The 17,515-nt window shown below is 40.9% G+C and overlaps 1 protein-coding gene and 2 long non-coding RNA genes across 3 annotated transcripts; 2 read left to right on the top strand and 1 right to left on the bottom strand.

Annotated features, from left to right (window-relative positions):
- The first annotated feature begins 7,938 nt into the window (after positions 1-7,938).
- LOC311114415 lies at positions 7,939-8,676 on the top strand. Its single transcript, XR_014611105.1, has 3 exons — positions 7,939-8,205; positions 8,293-8,372; positions 8,647-8,676. It is a non-coding gene; the product is annotated as an uncharacterized lncRNA (long non-coding RNA).
- LOC311114410 (G2/M phase-specific E3 ubiquitin-protein ligase-like) lies at positions 8,672-13,021 on the top strand (the record flags this gene model as incomplete). The annotated part of the gene is made up of 10 exons (XM_084189666.1): positions 8,672-8,699; positions 9,778-9,814; positions 9,893-9,960; positions 10,084-10,173; positions 10,273-10,586; positions 10,733-10,911; positions 11,141-11,313; positions 12,467-12,681; positions 12,757-12,881; positions 13,016-13,021. Exons 3-10 carry the CDS (start codon positions 9,947-9,949, stop codon positions 13,019-13,021), a joined length of 1,116 nt encoding a protein of 371 aa, XP_084045792.1. The 5' UTR covers positions 8,672-8,699; positions 9,778-9,814; positions 9,893-9,946.
- Positions 13,022-13,621: 600 nt separating this feature from the next.
- On the bottom strand, positions 13,622-14,601 carry LOC311114414. Its single transcript, XR_014611104.1, has 3 exons — positions 14,512-14,601; positions 14,048-14,266; positions 13,622-13,953 (listed from the first exon to the last, which is right to left on the bottom strand). It is a non-coding gene; the product is annotated as an uncharacterized lncRNA (long non-coding RNA).
- Between the last annotated feature and the right edge of the window lie 2,914 nt (positions 14,602-17,515).

The following is a 17,515-nucleotide window of genomic DNA, read 5'->3' as shown; positions in this document are numbered from 1 at the left end:
CGGGTCTGTATACGGCGGTCAATGCGGACGGCAAGGTCAATGGCGGCCTCAAGCGTTGAGGGCGGGTCATGGGAAACAAGCTCGTCTTTGATATAGTCCGCCAGGCTATGGAGGAAGGCTTGCACCAGTGCCTCTGGGTTAAACGAGCTTTGACTGGCCAGGGTACGAAAGTCAATGGAGAAGTCTGCCACTGTCCGATTGCCCTGACGGATGGTGAGCAGAGCTTGTGACGCTTCGGCTGTTGGCGAGCCTAGGTCAAAGACCTTTAACATCTCCTCCTCAAAGGCACTGAAGGAGGCACAGGCTGGGGTTTGCCGGTCGAATTCCGCCGTTCCCCACAACCGAGCTCGACCGGTGAGATGTGTGATGACATACCCCACCTTGGCTCCCTCTGTTGAGAAAGTCCTGGGCTGTAGTGCAAACTGGATTCGGCAGCTGCTCAAGAATGGTCTTACTTGCTTCTGGTTGCCATCAAAACGTTCCGGGTTCCCAATCTTTGGTTCAGGAGCGTGGGGATCTGGTGGCAGCACTGCCGGGCCTGCAGCATTGGGACCTCCAGCGGAGGGATGAAGGAGTGTCGGTGGTACAGGAACAAAAGGACCAGGGGGGGGTGCAGGTGGAGTAGCCGGGTTTGAGAGTAGTTGCAGGGCTTGGGCTAGCTGTTGTTGCTGCAGTTGGAACTGTTGTTGCTGCTGGTTGAATAGCTGGAGAAGGGAAGCGATGTCGCCAGCCATCCGATTTATGTCTCCCTCAGAGCGTTCCAGTCGCTGTAGGGCAGTCATCTCTGGCTCTTCTTCCATCGTGGTCAGGGAGTGCGCTGGGTCCATGATGGTCAGATCGTTCTGTCACGGACAGAAGAGGACCCAAGAGCGCAAGTTCAAATTCAGAGTTCTTTATTGAAGGTTTCAGGCGGGAAGAGGAGTGCCAGGGGTGTCAGGGGTTCCAGGGGTGCTTGGGGCTCTGGGGTTTTTCAGGGTCCTGTGGGTACCTGTGCTCCGGGGGTCACCAAATGTCCGGGGGTGTCCAGTCCAAGTGCTTAGTGTGTGTGTTCCCCAGTGATGGAGCGGCGTATCGGGCTGAGGGTGGTGAAGCGTCTGGGCACGCTCATCTGGTGGTCGGAGACCTGGGGGAACACACACACAACAGCAATATGAATGGCAGGCAGAAGTACAGATCAGGGCTGGGCAAATATCGTGGTGAGAGACAGAAGGCAGAAACGAGTTACCGGAGGGGCTGAAGATCAGAGAGTAGTCGAGGTCCAGAAGGCAGGTCGGGATAGACGGGGCAGTAGAACAAGGAGGCAGTCAAGAAAGGATCGGTATCACAAACAGGAGTCAGAGCGCAGACAGGCAGGTTACTGGTCCGGGTTTGAAGACGATCTGACAGGGCTTGGCTGAAAAACAGGGCTTGATATACTGGGAGAGGTTAGTGGGGAAATGCAGTTCAGCTGGCAGAGTAATTAGAACAGAGTGAGGCAAGGTGAGGATGGTGAGTGGGAAATGCAGTGCAGCTGGCCAGGTAACAAGAGCAGAGCAGGGCGGAGCCAGGTGGAGCTCGTTAGGCAGAGTAGGGAGAGAGTGAGCAGAGTGGCAGAGAATTGAATGCAATTAATGTTGCTACCAGGGAGAGAGAGTGCTCATGACACCTGCCCTGCCTTTCGAAAGTATTTGAAAACCAAGTTAACAAACAGATCACCGACCATTTCGAATCCCACCGTACCTTCTCCGCTATGCAATCTGGTTTCTGAGCTGGTCATGGGTGCACCTCAGCCACGCTCAAGGTCGTAAACGACATTATAACCTCGATTGATAAAAAAAAAGTACTGTGCAGCCTTCTTCATCGACCTGGCCAAGGCTTTCGTCTCTGTCAATCACCGCATTCTTATTGGCAGACTAAATAGCCTTGGTTTCTCACATGACTGCCTCGCCTGGTTCAACAACTACTTCTCAGATAGAGTTCAATGTGTCAAATCGGAGGGCCTGTTGTCTGGACCTCTGGCAGTCTCTATGGGGGTGCCACAGGGTTCAATTATTGGCCGACTCTGTTCTCTGTGCATATCAATGATGTCGCTCTTGCTTCTGGTGACTCTCAGATCCACAACTACGCAGACGACACCATTTTGTATACATCTGGCCCTTCATTGGACACTGTGTTAACAAACCTCCAAACGACCTTCAATGCCATACAACACTCCTTCCGTAGCCTCCAACTGCTCTTAAACGCTAGTAAAACGAAATGCTTGCTCTTCAATCGAACGCTGCTTGCACCTGCCCGCCCAACTAGAATCACTACTCTCGGCGGGTCTGACTTAGAATATGTGGACAACTACAAATACCTAGGTGTCTGGTTAGACCGTAGACTCTCCTTCCAGACTCACATTAAGCATCTCCAATCCAAAGTTAAATCTAGAATCGGCTTCTTATTTCACAACAAAGCCTCCTTCACTCATGCTGGCAAACATGCCCTCGTAAAACTGACTATCCTACCGATCCTTGACTTCGGCGATGTCATTTACAAAATAGCCTCCAACACTCTACTCAGCAAATTGGATGTAGCCTATCACAGTGCCATCTGTTGTGTCACCAAAGCCCCATATACTACCCACCATTGTGACCTGTAGGCTTTCGTTGGTTGGCCCTCACTACATATTCGTCGCCAATCCCACTGGCTCCAGGTCATCTATAAATCTCTGCTAGGCAAATCCCTGCCTTATCTTAAGTCATTGGTCACCATAGCAACACCCACCCATGGTATGCGCTCCAGCAGGTATATCACACCTCCTTTGGCCACCATTCCTTCCAGCTCTCTTCTGCTAATGACTGGAACGAACAGCAAAAATCTTTGAAGCTGTAGACTCTTATCTCCCTCACTAACTTTAAGCATCAGTTGTCAGAGCAGCTTACCAATCACTGCACCTGTACACAGCCCATCTGTAATTATCCCACCCAACTACCTCATCCCCATATTGTTATTTATTTTGCTAATTTGCACCCCAGTATCTCTATTTGTACATCATCTTCTGCACATCTATCACTCCAGTGTTAATACTAAATTGTAATTATGAGAAGCGAATTGCTTGCAGTTGTACCAATGACGCACAGACACACTAAAGCTGTACAGTGTAGTTAGAAAAGTCAGTTTACATTATTTGCAGATGTGTTCCCTTTTATTTACACATCGAAAAATGTAACATTTGAAATGAATGTGGCAAAACAGTTAAGCCAAGAGTTCCTGTGGGAGTCTTCTCCTTCAGTCTTTTTGCCTCCTATGCCTCGTTTCCCATTAGATGGGATTTTCCCAATGCCAACTTCACCTGAGACAGCCACTATCCAGTGTCATGTGTTGCTGAATTACAGATCTCGCTATCCCAATGTCGCTGCTGTCCATGGTGCTGAAATTTCCAATCTCGGCTATTTGCATACATAGGACCATCCACACTTGACACCACACACACAAGTTAATGCTTTTTCTCTCACACACTTTTGAACATTGCACAACCTGCAATAAGACACTGAAACAACACTTAATTTCAAGTTTGTTTTTTTCTGAATAAGATGAAATCAATGTGTGGAAGGAGATTGGACAATGTATAGGCATTCCCTATAGCTGTTTTTGACTGGAGCATGATCAGATTGCTTTGTTTGAGCCAGAATGGAAATTTGGTCTGAGAAACGACGCCCATTATAGCATGACTATTTCAGACAGAATTAACTTTATGTTATATGTAAAAATATAAATAAGGCAATGTTTATATGACCCCCTTTCAAACAGTCACTTATTTATCACTTTCTTGCAGATATACAGTGCATTCAGAAAGTATTCATACCCCTTAACTTATTCCACATGTTGTTTTCTTACAGCCTGATTTCAAAATGGATTCAATTATAATATTTTCTCTCACGCAGCTACACACAATACCCCATAATGACAAATTGAAAACACGCTTTTGAAATTTTTGCAAATGTATTGGAAATTACATACAGAAATATCTCATTTACATAAGAATTCCCACCCCTGAGTCGATTAAAGCTGTGTCTTACTTGGTAAATCTCCAAGAGCTTTGCACAACTGGATTGTAAAATGTATGCAATATACATTATATAGACAGCCATTTTTTTTTTGCCATAGGTTTTCAAGCCGAATTAAGTCAAAACTGTAACTAAGCCACTCAGGAACATTCAATGTCGTCTTGGTAAGCAACTCCAGTGAATATTTGGCCTTGTGTTTTAGGTTATTGTCCTGCTGAAGAGGGAATTTGTCTCCCAGTGTCTGTTGGAAAGCAGACTGAACCAGGTTTTCCTCTAGGAATCTGCCTGTACTTAGCTCTATGCCGTTTATTTTTATCCTAAAAAAGTATCTAGTCCTTGCCAATGACATGCATACCCATAACATGATGCAGCCACCACCATGCTTGGAAATATGAAGAGTGGTACTCAGTGATGTGTTGTGTTGGATTTGCCCCAAACATTACGCTTTGTATTCAGGGCATAAAGTTCATTTCTTTGCCACATTATTTGCAGTTTTACTTTAGTGCCTTATTGCAAACACAATGCATGTACAGGTTTCCTTCTTTTACATTTACATTTTAGTCATTTAGCAGACGCTCTTATCCAGAACGACTTACAGTTAGTGAGTGCATACTCTGTCAATTAGGTTAGTATTGTGGAATAACTACAATGTTGATGATTCATCCTCAGTTTTCTCCTATCAAAGCATTAAACTTTCTAACTGTTTTAAAGTCACCATTGGCCTCATGGTGACATCCCTGATCGTTTTCCTTCCTCTCTGGCAGCTGAGTTAGGATGGACACCTGTATTTTTGTAGTGACTGGGTGTATTGATACACCATCCAAAGCGTAATTAATACCTTCACCATGCTCAAAGGAATATTCAATGTCTGCTTTAATTGTACCCATCTACCAAAAGGTGCCCTACTTTGCGAGGCATTGGAAAACCTCCCTGGTCTTTGTGGTTGAATCTATGTTTCAAATTCACTGCTGGACTGAGGGACCTTATAGATAATTGTATGTGTGGGGTACAGAGATTATGTAGTCGTTTGAAAATCACTATTATTGCACACATAGTGAGTCCATCTAACTGATTATGTGACTTGTTAAGCACATTTTTACTCCTGAGCTTATTTAGGCTTGCCATAACAAAGGGGTTGAAAACTAATTGATTAGATTACTAGATACTAGACTCTGTCAATATGTTTTTGGAAGTGGCTCTGCATTTCTTGCATACACATCATATTTATTTAAGGATTATGACGACCTTCTAAAAGGACAAAGCTGTTTATGTGTGTTCCCTTGTCTCCACTGTCACCACATCCCTCGATGTGTGCAAACAGAGCATCTATATCAGGGATGGGCAACTCCAGTCCTCGGGACCTGATTGGTGTTACACTTTTTCCCCAGCCCCAGCTAACACATTTGACTCTAATAATCAAATACTCATGGGCTTCAGTTTAGAATGCAATAAGTTTAATCAGCTGTGTTTGCTAGGGATGGGGAAAAAGTGTGACACCACTCCAACCCCCAAGGACTGGAATTGTCCATCCCTGATCTATATGGTAGGACCAGTACCAGATTAATATGGAGGCGAAAGAAACGCACACCTATTTAGGCGAGGTGCTGGCTATCGGAGTAGAACACTTGAAAAAGAAAAGGAGAGCCGCACACTCTAGGAGCTCAGAAGCAATAATTTAATAACCTAATAACCAACGTTAGGATACCCTGATGAAGACAGCTTGTCTGTCGAAACGTTGGTTATTAGGTTATTAAATTATTGCATCTGAGCTTCTAGAGTTTGCGGAAAAAGTGTGACACCACTCCGGCCCCCAAGGACTGGAATTGTCCATCCTTGATCTATATGGTAGGAGCAGTACCAGACCTGGTGATTGGACAATGTATAGGCATTCCCTATAGCTGTATTTGACTGCAGCATGATCAGATTGCTTTGTTTGAGCCAGAATGGAAATTTGGTCTGAGAAACTATGCCCATTATAGCATGACTATTTCAGACAGAATTAACTTAATATTGTCTGTAAAAATATAAATAAGGCAATGTTTATATGACCCCCATTCAAACAGTCACTTATTTATCACTTTCTTGCAGATATACAGTGCATTCAGAAAGTATTCATACCCCTTAACTTATTCCACATGTTGTTTTCTTACAGCCTGAATTCAAAATGGATTCAATTATAATATTTTCTCTTACGCAGCTACACACAATACCCCATAATGACAAAGTGAAAAGACGTTTTTGAAATTTTTGCAAATGTATTGGAAATGAAATACAGAAATATCTCATTTACATAAGTATTCACACCCCTGAGTCGATTAAAGCTGTGTCTTTCTGGGTAAGTCTCCAAGAGCTTTGCACAACTGGATTGTAAAATATATGCAATATACATTATATAGACAGGCATTTTTTTTTTTTGCCATAGGTTTTCAAGCCGAATTAAGTCAAAACTGTAACCAAGCCACTCAGAAACATTCAATGTCGTCTTGGTAAGCAACTCCAGTGAATATTTGGCCTTGTGTTTTAGGTTATTGTCCTGCTGAAGAGGGAATGTGTCTCCCAGTGTCTGTTGGAAAGCAGACTGAACCAGGTTTTCCTCTAGGAATCTGCCTGTACTTAGCTCTATGCCGTTTATTTTTATCCTAAAAAAGTATCTAGTCCTTGCCAATGACATGCATACCCATAACATGATGCAGCCACCACCATGCTTGGAAATATGAAGAGTGGTACTCAGTGATGTGTTGTGTTGGATTTGCCCCAAACATTACGCTTTGTATTCAGGACATAAAGTTCATTTCTTTGCCACATTATTTGCAGTTTTACTTTAGTGCCTTATTGCAAACACAATGCATGTACAGGTTTCCTTCTTTTACATTTACATTTTAGTCATTTAGCAGACGCTCTTATCCAGAACGACTTACAGTTAGTGAGTGCATACTCTGTCAATTAGGTTAGTATTGTGGAATAACTACAATGTTGATGATTCATCCTCAGTTTTCTACGGTGGCCGGGAAGTGCAAAGCAACATTACAAAGAATGAAACACTTTTACAAAGCTCGAGACAAATTTACATTTTGGAAAACAAATTTACATTTTGGAAAACAAATTTACATTTTGGAAAACAAATTTACATTTTATAAAACGAATTTACATTTTATAAAACAAATTTACATTTTAGAAAACAAATTTACATTTTAGAAAACAAATTAACAAGACGCAAAACACTTTTACCAGTCCCGAAACAAATTTACAAATGACAGATTCGTCACGGAAAGGGAATGTACCATATACCGGAAGTGACGAGCGTGGTCTTTTCGTGTTTTTTGTTGTGGAGTTTATGGCGTCAAAGAAGTTTATGGTGACCGCCCGAACATGGACTGCGGCCGAGGGATGTTTTGCCCGTTTTGTGGCAAACACATGAACAGCTTAACACGGTTTTGCTTTACGTGTGGTCGGTGTTTGGAGTTTTTAAAGGACGCGGACAAGACGGAAACATTGGAAACACAGGGGACGTCTCGACAGCCGGACAGTGCTATGCAAAGTAAGTTTAGCAAAACCAAAACGCTAGCTATCTAAGGACAGTAACGCTAATGATTTTTTGAGCGGCTTCTAACTTTCTGTTTCGGAACTCTGTCCATTTCTGCAGAACAACCATGCCCATCATACAAACAGTTCATGGAGTACAGAAGCTCGAAATCAAAAGAACGACAGTCTTTTAACTATGGACCAAAAGGAAGATATAGGCCTAAAAAAGAAAACAGGTCCAGGTACGGTGTACTGTCCGTCCTATACAATTTTGCAATGCTCTATATGTATTTGTGTATATTTATTTTACCTATGTATACATTAATTATATCTTTGTTATTTTACTAGATAAACGTAGGATTGATGGTGTCAAGTGGAACTTATTTAAAACCTCTAAGAGGGAAAACACTACAGTTATTTACAGACCCAGAGGTAGCAGCACCTGATCTACTGAAACAAGCTGTCCAGAAAATGACAACATTTAACAAGGACATGCACGAAGGACCTTATGTCCTTTTGTATCCAGACTGCTCAGAGGTGGTTCATGTGCCTGGGTCAGAAAGGCCATTCAAATTGGCAGAATATAAAAAGGAAATAGGAAAGGCATATTCCAGGATCACTTTTTTCATTTGCCTAGAAAAACACTATAAAAGAGGTTAGTGGATCTCATGATTCAATATTTTTACATATTTAGATACTCTGCTGGAGGATAGATAATGGTTGTTTGAATTATTTTTTTCAGTGGATGATACCTCAGACTCTGATTCTGAAATTGTCATCACAACAAGGAGCACAGCTGAACTCAATCGTGCTGACACTTTGGTACATCAGTTATTTCTCTTTTTTTAAATGTTTATGTATGTTTGTATTTATTTATTTTCATATAATTTATTAATTATATGTACATTGGATTTTAAGCATAAAATCAATGTCCTGGTCAATATTTTAGTGGAAAAAGGCTTGTTTTGATTATTTTGCAGTAACTATTATACAGTAACACAGACAACCATTCAGCATTGATATATACTGTATGTGGTAATGGAAAAATAATGGAACCTGTTGAAAGTTGTTGATCATTTTATCCGTTTCCTCTCAGGTTTTTGAACCACAAAATTGAAGTACTCCCAAACACAAGCTGGACGATGAAAGGTAGGTGTTGCACACTTGGACACAAAGGAATTTTCACACGTGCAATAATAATTCATATTTTGTTGGGCTACAGTGCTTTCACTACCAGGTAAAGTGCAATTTCACCTTTTTTTTTTATTTAACTCACAAAACTGATAAAACTACTAGCAGATATTTCACTACTTATTCACATACACATTATACATACATTTATATTGCTGCACATAAGCTCAACGTTGCTACATGCTATCAGCTGTTTCTGTAACTGACTGCGGTGCCCCCTCGCTCCCTACCTAAAGGACCCACAGCTGCCTGTGTGAGCAGAGCTTTACAGAATAAACCCACTGAAATACAGTTGCTCTTGCAGTTGAATAAACAAAAATTAACCAAACCATTAAAAAAAACACGTGAGAATGAAGTGGGGGGTATCCACTGTCCATTCATATGTCCCACATCACTGTCGATCCTGCATAGGTACTTTAGGCCTTTACTGAAGTGGCACGGTCATCCAGAACCAACTTAAAGAACTCCAACACGTTTCGGCATCTAGCCTTTGTCAGGGAGTCAAATAGATGTAATGAGAGACACTGGGTTTTTTCTAGTGGTAATCCACCAATAGGAAACATGGGACACATCCATATACATAATGTTTACATGATTTGACTATTGTAGGCCTGAAGGACACCTACTGGTTTTAAGATGTCTACAACACCTACTCTAGCCCAGAACACCTTGGACACTAGAAAATACCCATTGTCTCTCATTTCATCTGTTTGACTCGCTGACGAAGGCTAGATGCAAAAACGCATTAAAGTTCTTTTAAATTGGTTCTGTATGGCTTGGCCACTTGCAATACAAGCATTTTAATAGTTAAAAAATAGTAGTTTGAGCTTTCTTTTCTTTTATACCTTTTCCATTAAAAAAGAAACTCAAACTAACTCAGATTTGAGTCCAGGAAGCGCTCCTATCCACATGTTCTCAAAATAATCTTTTTTTTTAATACATCTTTCTGTTCCCTCTACTACTACATGCTACTCAAAGCTACATTATAGCCTTTATCATGGAGCTAATCATTTTAATATGTTTTATCATGTTTCAGAGATGCACCAGGACAATCAACAATTCAGCCTGGACAGGTAATAAGGCAGAGTGTGGCATCATGACATTTCTTGCTTTCAGTGTTGTTGTTTCAGACATTTTAATCTTTTTTTCAGATAGTAATATCTGATGCTGAGGATCTGGATCCACCGGAAGCAAATCCAGAAAAAATGTCTTGCTACAGGTAAGTAAAAAAAAAAAAGAAAAGATAATGACTGACATAATTTAAATGTATTGAACTGATTACATGGGGAAGACATTTTTGTTTGTAAGATGTTTTAACATGGGAATGGCAATTTCCCAACAGTAAATACACAGACCTGTATTCACCAAATGTTGAGCAGGAGGACGAAGAGCCGGTTGCTGTCAATGTGAAGAATTTCCAACACACAGCAATGTAATATGCTTTTGACTATAGCACTCCAGTTTTTTCACTGTACAATAGTTCTTGTATATCTGGAATATCCACAAATGAATTAACTTTTTGTCATTACAGGGAGGAGACGGACATTGCATTACCTGACATCGTAGCAAACCTGTCTCTTCCTATTGATCATAAAAAAGTCAGCCGGTTTAACATCTCAAGGGATAATGTTTGGGATGGGGCAGTCAGAGGTTTCAAGCGTACAACATATTCTGAAACCTGTGACATGCTGGTGAAATTTACTGATGATACTGGTGTTCTGGAAGAGGGAATTGACACTGGTGGTCCAAGACGAGAGTTTTTAACTCTACTGATGAAACACCTAAAAGACCGGCCCATTTTTGATGGACCAGAAGGACATCGGTTCTTGGTCTACAATGCAAAGGGTATGCATATTGGTTGGATGTGTACTATAGGCTACTAATGGTTGGTTAATGCTCATTGACCAGATATATCACATGACATTTGCTTGCATATTACAGTATATACAGTAATGCATTGTTTTAATTTTGCAATATGAATTCATTCACAGCTGTTAGGGAGGATGAATACTACTTGGCAGGAAAGATGATTGCTGTGTCAGTTGTGCATGGAGGTCCAGGACCCCATTTCCTGTCAGAAGATCTTGTACATTATCTTGCAGGCCAGCCTTCATTCAAAGCAACAAATAATTTAATAACTGATGAAGAAATAGGGAAAGCTTTGCAAGAGGTGAGAATAGCATAAGGGTATGGTAGGGCAGAGTTTTTCATACTTACTGCAGTGTTTTTGAGACAATGTTTACTTCCTATATCACGTGCGGAATATATTTTATTTATTTATTAGTTTTTGATAGTGTAAGATTACACCTTGCTATGTACGTTATTAAAAAAATAGGCAAGGAGATACAGTGCATACAGTTATTGACTGGGGTGTTTTTGCCCATTTTCATGTCTTTCAGATTGAGAATGCTGCTTCATTGGATGCTCTGCAAGAATATATGATGAGACACAGCACAATGTTACAGACAGCAGGTTGTCTGAGACATGTGGCTACTGTGGAAGAAAATAAAGAAATCGTGTCAGACTACCTCCAATGGTATATCATTGACCGCAACTCATCTGTAATTGACAGGTAAGATGATATTTGTAGTGATGAGATTTTTATTTATTTATGTATGAATTTTTTGTTTGAAATGCCTCATGGTCCCCATCTTTGGTTTATGCAAGTATGTATATCTGTTATCAATTTGTCCTTAATCAGAATTTGTACCTTAGTGTATTTCAACGGATATGTGATGTCACTTCATTCTGTATCAAACTACAGTGCCTTCATTAAGTCTGCACACCTTTATAGATTCAATTTAAAATATATTTAAATCATTTTCCTCATCAATCTACACACAATATATCATAATGACAAAGCAAAAACAGAAATTAGATCTTAGGTTTCTCCTCCTGACTAACTCTTCCATAGAGGAAAATCAGTCCAGTTACCCCTTAAAGTGATCCATCCACCTCTGCTGCACATCTGGCAGCAGAGTGATGGTTTGAGACTCACTTTACCCATCAAACCCTTGATGACTTGCTGCTGTTTATCCAACCACCTGCTCCATACTGTAGCAGTGTCATTTACATATGGATCTATTTCTGCCCTCAGTTCTCATAGAGATCCTGACATGCAGAGAGGTTTTAGTATCTCTTATAAATGTCCATGAAAATCAGATATAAAGAGTGTGGTGATGTTGTGTGTAAAGCCTGTAGCTTCATACACGAGGAATCCAGGCTGGAATTACTTCCAAAGGTGCTTCAACAGTGTACTGAGAAAATGGTTAATTAACTTGTGCGAATGTGATATTCCAGTTTTTAATTTTTATTAAATTTGCTACAATTTCTAAAAACTTGTTTTTGCTTTGTCATTATGATGTATTGTGTGTAGGCTGATGAGGAAAAATATTAATATTACTATTTTAAATTGAATCTATAACGAAACAAAGTTGTGAAAAAGTGCAATGGGTGTGTAGACTTTCTGAAGGCATCGTGTGAGTGCTCAAGCCACCCATCCGTCTGTGTCATTCCAGTCTTTTGTTTCTGTGTGTTATACTTACAGTTTGTAACAATTAACTTTTAATGTGCAATGCAAAAATAGGGTTTTTGAAATCAATTTTCAACAATGTTAAGGTGGATAGTAATTGTAGAGAAGAGAATATTTAATAGTTTTCTTTAGATAATTTTTAATTCAATTGGCACTACACAGCAGTGAAACAATGTTTGTGTTCACTCTGTAGATTCAGAGATGGTCTTTCAACCCTGGAGTTTTTGACTGCACTACAGCAACACCCTACTTTGCTGGCCCCTGTCATGTGCCACTCTGAAAGGCGACTCACTGCTTTTGAACTTGAGAGACTCTTCAAACCTGACCTCAGTCCTTCGGGGAGTAATCGAAGACTTAAAGAAAGTCAAACCATGGCCTACTGGGCAGACTATCTCCTTGATTGTGAAGGTTTGTTAGTTTGTTTTTTATAACTAGTTAAGAAAACACATGGCAGTGATGTATCTGAATTGTTTTTCTTTGCAGAAGGCCAGGCTGCTGTGTCTGTGGAAGATGTTTTGATGTTTGCTACTGGGCTGGCTTCACTTCCCCCACCTGGCTTGGAACCACTGCCTCAAATAGAGTTCCTGGAGGACTCTGCGTTCCCAATGGCAAATACATGTTCAAACTCCTTGAGATTACCACTCCTAGACTCATACACTTTGTTTAAGTCACAAATGGACTTTGGAATTCAAAATAGTCCAGGATTCGGCTGTTTCTAAGCTATATGATGGATGACCCCTAGAGTTAAGACTCTGAAAAAGTTGTTGTTGTTAAAGGTTAGGGTTGGGCATCATTTAGATTTTAACGATTCTGATTCCAATTCCAATTATTCCTTTTGATTCCGGTTCTTATCGATTCTCGATTCCGATTCTTTGAGTGGTGGAGTTGAAACGGGTCACATGCTTATTTCACAAATAAGAGGAAAGTTTTATTTTGATTCAAAGGTGGGTTGCAGTTTGACGGGGCTTTTTCAATGTAAAATAAAGCCACACTAGAGCACCGCTTACTGTGCTCCATGGCTGCAACACAACAAGCACCTGGCCGCTACAGAAACCAAAACTTGCGCATGTTAAATTTGGAACCCATGATCAGATTTGAAACCCAATCCTCCAAAACGATTCAAATAAAGAAACAATTCCGATGGAATCGTAATTTTTTTAACTATTCCAAGTAGGAATTGGTTCTTGATGCCCAACCCTATTAAAGGTGCACTTTTAAAGTGCAGTTGCCAAAGTTGTTTTTATAATGTTACTGTATGTGAGCATGTTCTTTTCTCACAGTAAACATTTTGAAAATGTTTTAGATCCATTACTCTCAATACTACAAAAGTGTAATAAATACTGATTACTATTTTTGATTAATTTACTTCACACTTAAAAACAATTAAGCTTTGGGTGACAGATTCATAAATATTGTGTTCAGACAGACAGCAGTATTCCACCACTACAAAAAACCCTCCCTTTTTGATCATTTCATAGCTGAGCCATTTCTTTTAGTTTCATGTACAGTTCGGATGCAGACTCCCAGTTGTCTGGCTTCTGTAACTGATTGTGTTCCATGGCAAAGTCCAAGTACTCCTGCATGTTTGGGTCCCCACAAGGAGTCATTGACAGGCTAGCCTCAGGAAGGGCATCCAGTTCAGCTTGTTCACTTTGAAATCCGCAGTCTCTGGAGCCAAACCTATGTTAAATAGAATACATAATTGCATTTATTTTAATTTAAGCTAAAACGTTACATTAATGCTTTTATCTGTTTATTATCACCAATGTATCACCTGTGTGGTAAGTAGTAGAGTTCATTGGGCACTCCTCCTGGACATGCTGCTGTTCTGGAAGGGCGAATCCTGTGGCTGTTCCACAGTCTCACACACTCATCCAAGTCCTTCTGAATAACATCACCAAAGCAATATCTCAATAGGCATTGATGCTCATGACTCCCGTTGAAGTATCCGGCATCTCTAAGGTCGGCAAATAACTCCATCCAGAACTGAGACCTATAGAAATGGATACAAATGTTTAGTTATACTATAAATAATAAAGGTTAGTTATAATGAAATGTATGGTCTGTGCATCTTTTGGTCATTCGATTTTCTTTTCAGGAACAGCTACTTTTCCTGACGGGCAGGATTTGCTTTACAAATTTGTATTGATAATTATTGTGCTCGTTTTTCATTAATCGTTCCTGAGAAGAAAATCGAATGACCAAAAGATGCAATGACCCTTTATGAAGACAACTCACCTTCCCTTTCTAAATATAGACCACCAGGACTCAATACGCTGGTTATTTATAGATGAGCCGTACATGTGGCTGGACGCTCCAGAGTAGTAGTGTCGTAGTAAATATATAATGTTATAGCTTGGTCTGTCTAAAATCTTGTGCATGACCCATCTTGTGTTGGGCCTTTGGATTTAATACAATGCACAAAGACTTCTATCTTGTCGGCCTTATCAGCAGGTGGCTATGGACAACACCCACGCCATAGGTCTCTCAGTTCTCCCAACTCACGAGTTATTGCTCTGAGGACATACACACACACACCCCCACACACACACACACATACACACACACACACACACACACATCATCATTGTTAAACATACACACACATACACACACACACACATACACACACACACACACACACACACACATACACACACGCACACACACACACACACACATCATCATTGTTAAGCACACACACACACAAAAACCCCCTTCTCTTAGGCTGAACATCTGAAGACAGAGAACCCGACTCAGAGCCAATGCAATGGAGGTGACCTCGACCAACTCATCAGGACCAATCAGAAGATCAGAACTACTAGAATCAACCTACTTTATTTTATTGTATAAAATGTCAGCACACAATGTTTAGGGGCTCGCTCTCTCAGATATCTCCCTACGAGGTTGACGAACGGGTCCGTGCACGCTATTTACAGATATCTTTACCTCTGAATAAACTGCCTCATATTATACAATTATCCACCTTGTCCGAAAGTCTCTACTTGGTCTCCGTTCTCCAGTAAACTTGTGATCATCAACAAACTTGGTAGCAGAGGGTGGTTTTCTAACTCTGAATTCGGTCCATAAAAGTTGATAGAGACAGGAGACAAGTAAGAGACGGATCTGAAAGGACGGGTGACCTGTCCGCAGGAGCAGCCGGGAATCCAGCTCGCCTCAGGAAACTGATCTAGACGGCCGTCAATACAAAGGTAAGCAGAACCTGTTAAAACAAAATCTGCATATTGTATTGTAGGATAAACCCAAATTATGATCAGTAGTACTGGGCGTGAGTATGGATTACTGATAAATTTATAACATATCTATTATGACTCAAAAGGCACATATGTAAAGATATCTGAATTCTTTAGGTTTTTACTGTTGAAATGTGACTCTCTAGGGGAGGAGTCTAGTTACAGAGGTTGTGGTTCACGAGAGACGGACCCTTTTATTTTTTGCTGTTGATATCTGAAATCTTAGGTTTTTACTGTTGAAATGTGACTCTAAGAGAAGAAGTCTAGTTACAGTGGTTTTATTTCCTGTTGAATTGCGGCTTTCTAGTGAGGAGCCTATTACAGAGGTTTTGGTTCACAAGCGATGGACCCTTTTATTTGATCCACAAGAGAAGGATCTGGTGACTTGATAAAAAGATTCAGATAGTCGGGTTGAGTTAATTCCGTGAGAATCCAAGTCCAGAAAAGGTTCTCCCGACTAGACGCCAGTTGAATGGTTTAAACGACTGGGAGTCTCCTTGAGGAGAATCAAAAAAATAAAAATAAAAATACAAGTTCAGATAGTCGGGCAATTGGTTGACGTGGCACTCAACTATATGTACTGTGAGGAACTTAAACTGAATTCGTGTGTTGATGCTGATATGTAATGAAAATGTAATTGTTGAAATGATAACCTGAATGTTGTGTAAGATTGGCCGTTTCATGAGACTAACTAGTGGATAACTTTTAAGAGGACCACTGAGTCCTATTTTGCCTGTTATGTAGCCGCTGCGCTAAAAGCTGACTTGAACTTTTTCCCTCTTGTGGTGTTGGTATTTTCATAATTCCCAAAATTAAATTGATAATTATTTTAGGAGCGCTCGAGTTTGCTAATATATTCTTCCAAAAGGGCGATTCTGATACCTTTTGGGAAAATATATAATAACTCGAATACCTGAAAAACAATAATAACTTTTGCAAAATAATTCCCAAAATTAAATTGATAATTATTTTGGGAGCGCTCGAGTTTGCTAATATATTGTTCCAAAAGGGCGGTTCTGATACCTTTTGGGAAAATATATAATAATTCGAATAATTGAAAAACAATAATACCTTTTGCAAAATAATTCCTAATAATAAAGCATTGAAAATTTTTTGTGTACGAGGGTGGGACATCAGAGATAAATCTCAGTCAGCGCCAAGAATACATTGCTGGATTCGGCCAGTGACGGGCTAAGAGCACCAAGATAGTCTAATAAACTGTATAACCATGGCAACCACTACCGTCCCAAAACTCAAATTTAATGAATATCTAGATCAAAAAATACAGGATAGAGCGGGAGGGAAAGAACAGTATAAGACAGTGAAGAAAGTGTGGGAGGGAGTGAAACTCAAATGGACACAGGCAGGTTACTTTAGCGGGGGTGCCCCGTCTAAAGGGCAACTCACCTCTATGGAGAAAGAGCTAGGGGAGGCAGTGAGGGAAGGAACAGAAAGTGAAGTGGAAAGGAATAAGTCTCACTTATTCAAGAAGGAAGGGACTAAACACAGAGAGAGAGCAGAGGCTGAGCTAAGGATAGGTACGTGGGCAATTGAGGAAACACGACGAGCACACCCATACAAGAAACCAGACATGATGGGTGTGGTGATTGAACCCACAACTGAGACAACACCAATAGTGGGGACACAGTCCATGAGTGACATACCAGCGCCCTCAGCACCACTGTATCCGACCCTGCCACAGGAAGCGAAGAGCACACCACCCGCATACACACCCACTCCTCCAACTAACCCTTATAACCCATTCCTAAGTCCTGCAGTGGTACAAGCGCCTGTGTTCGTGGTGCAAGGAGGACACCTAGAGGGGAACATGGCACTAAGCGTAGGGCAAGGAGTACTTCACTGTGTGGAAGTCCGAGCCAACAGCGAGCCACAAGGACGAGAGGAGCCACACCCGGCCGGCGGAACCCAACCCAGACCCAGTCCCACAAGTGGGGGTTCCAACCCAGAGTCCCTGGTAATGATGACTC

The sequence above is a fragment of the Coregonus lavaretus genome (assembly GCF_964263955.1).
Source record: "Coregonus lavaretus genome assembly, contig: HAP1_SCAFFOLD_565, whole genome shotgun sequence".
Classification (NCBI taxonomy): domain Eukaryota; kingdom Metazoa; phylum Chordata; class Actinopteri; order Salmoniformes; family Salmonidae; genus Coregonus; species Coregonus lavaretus.
This window is presented reverse-complemented; position numbering and strand designations above follow the sequence as displayed.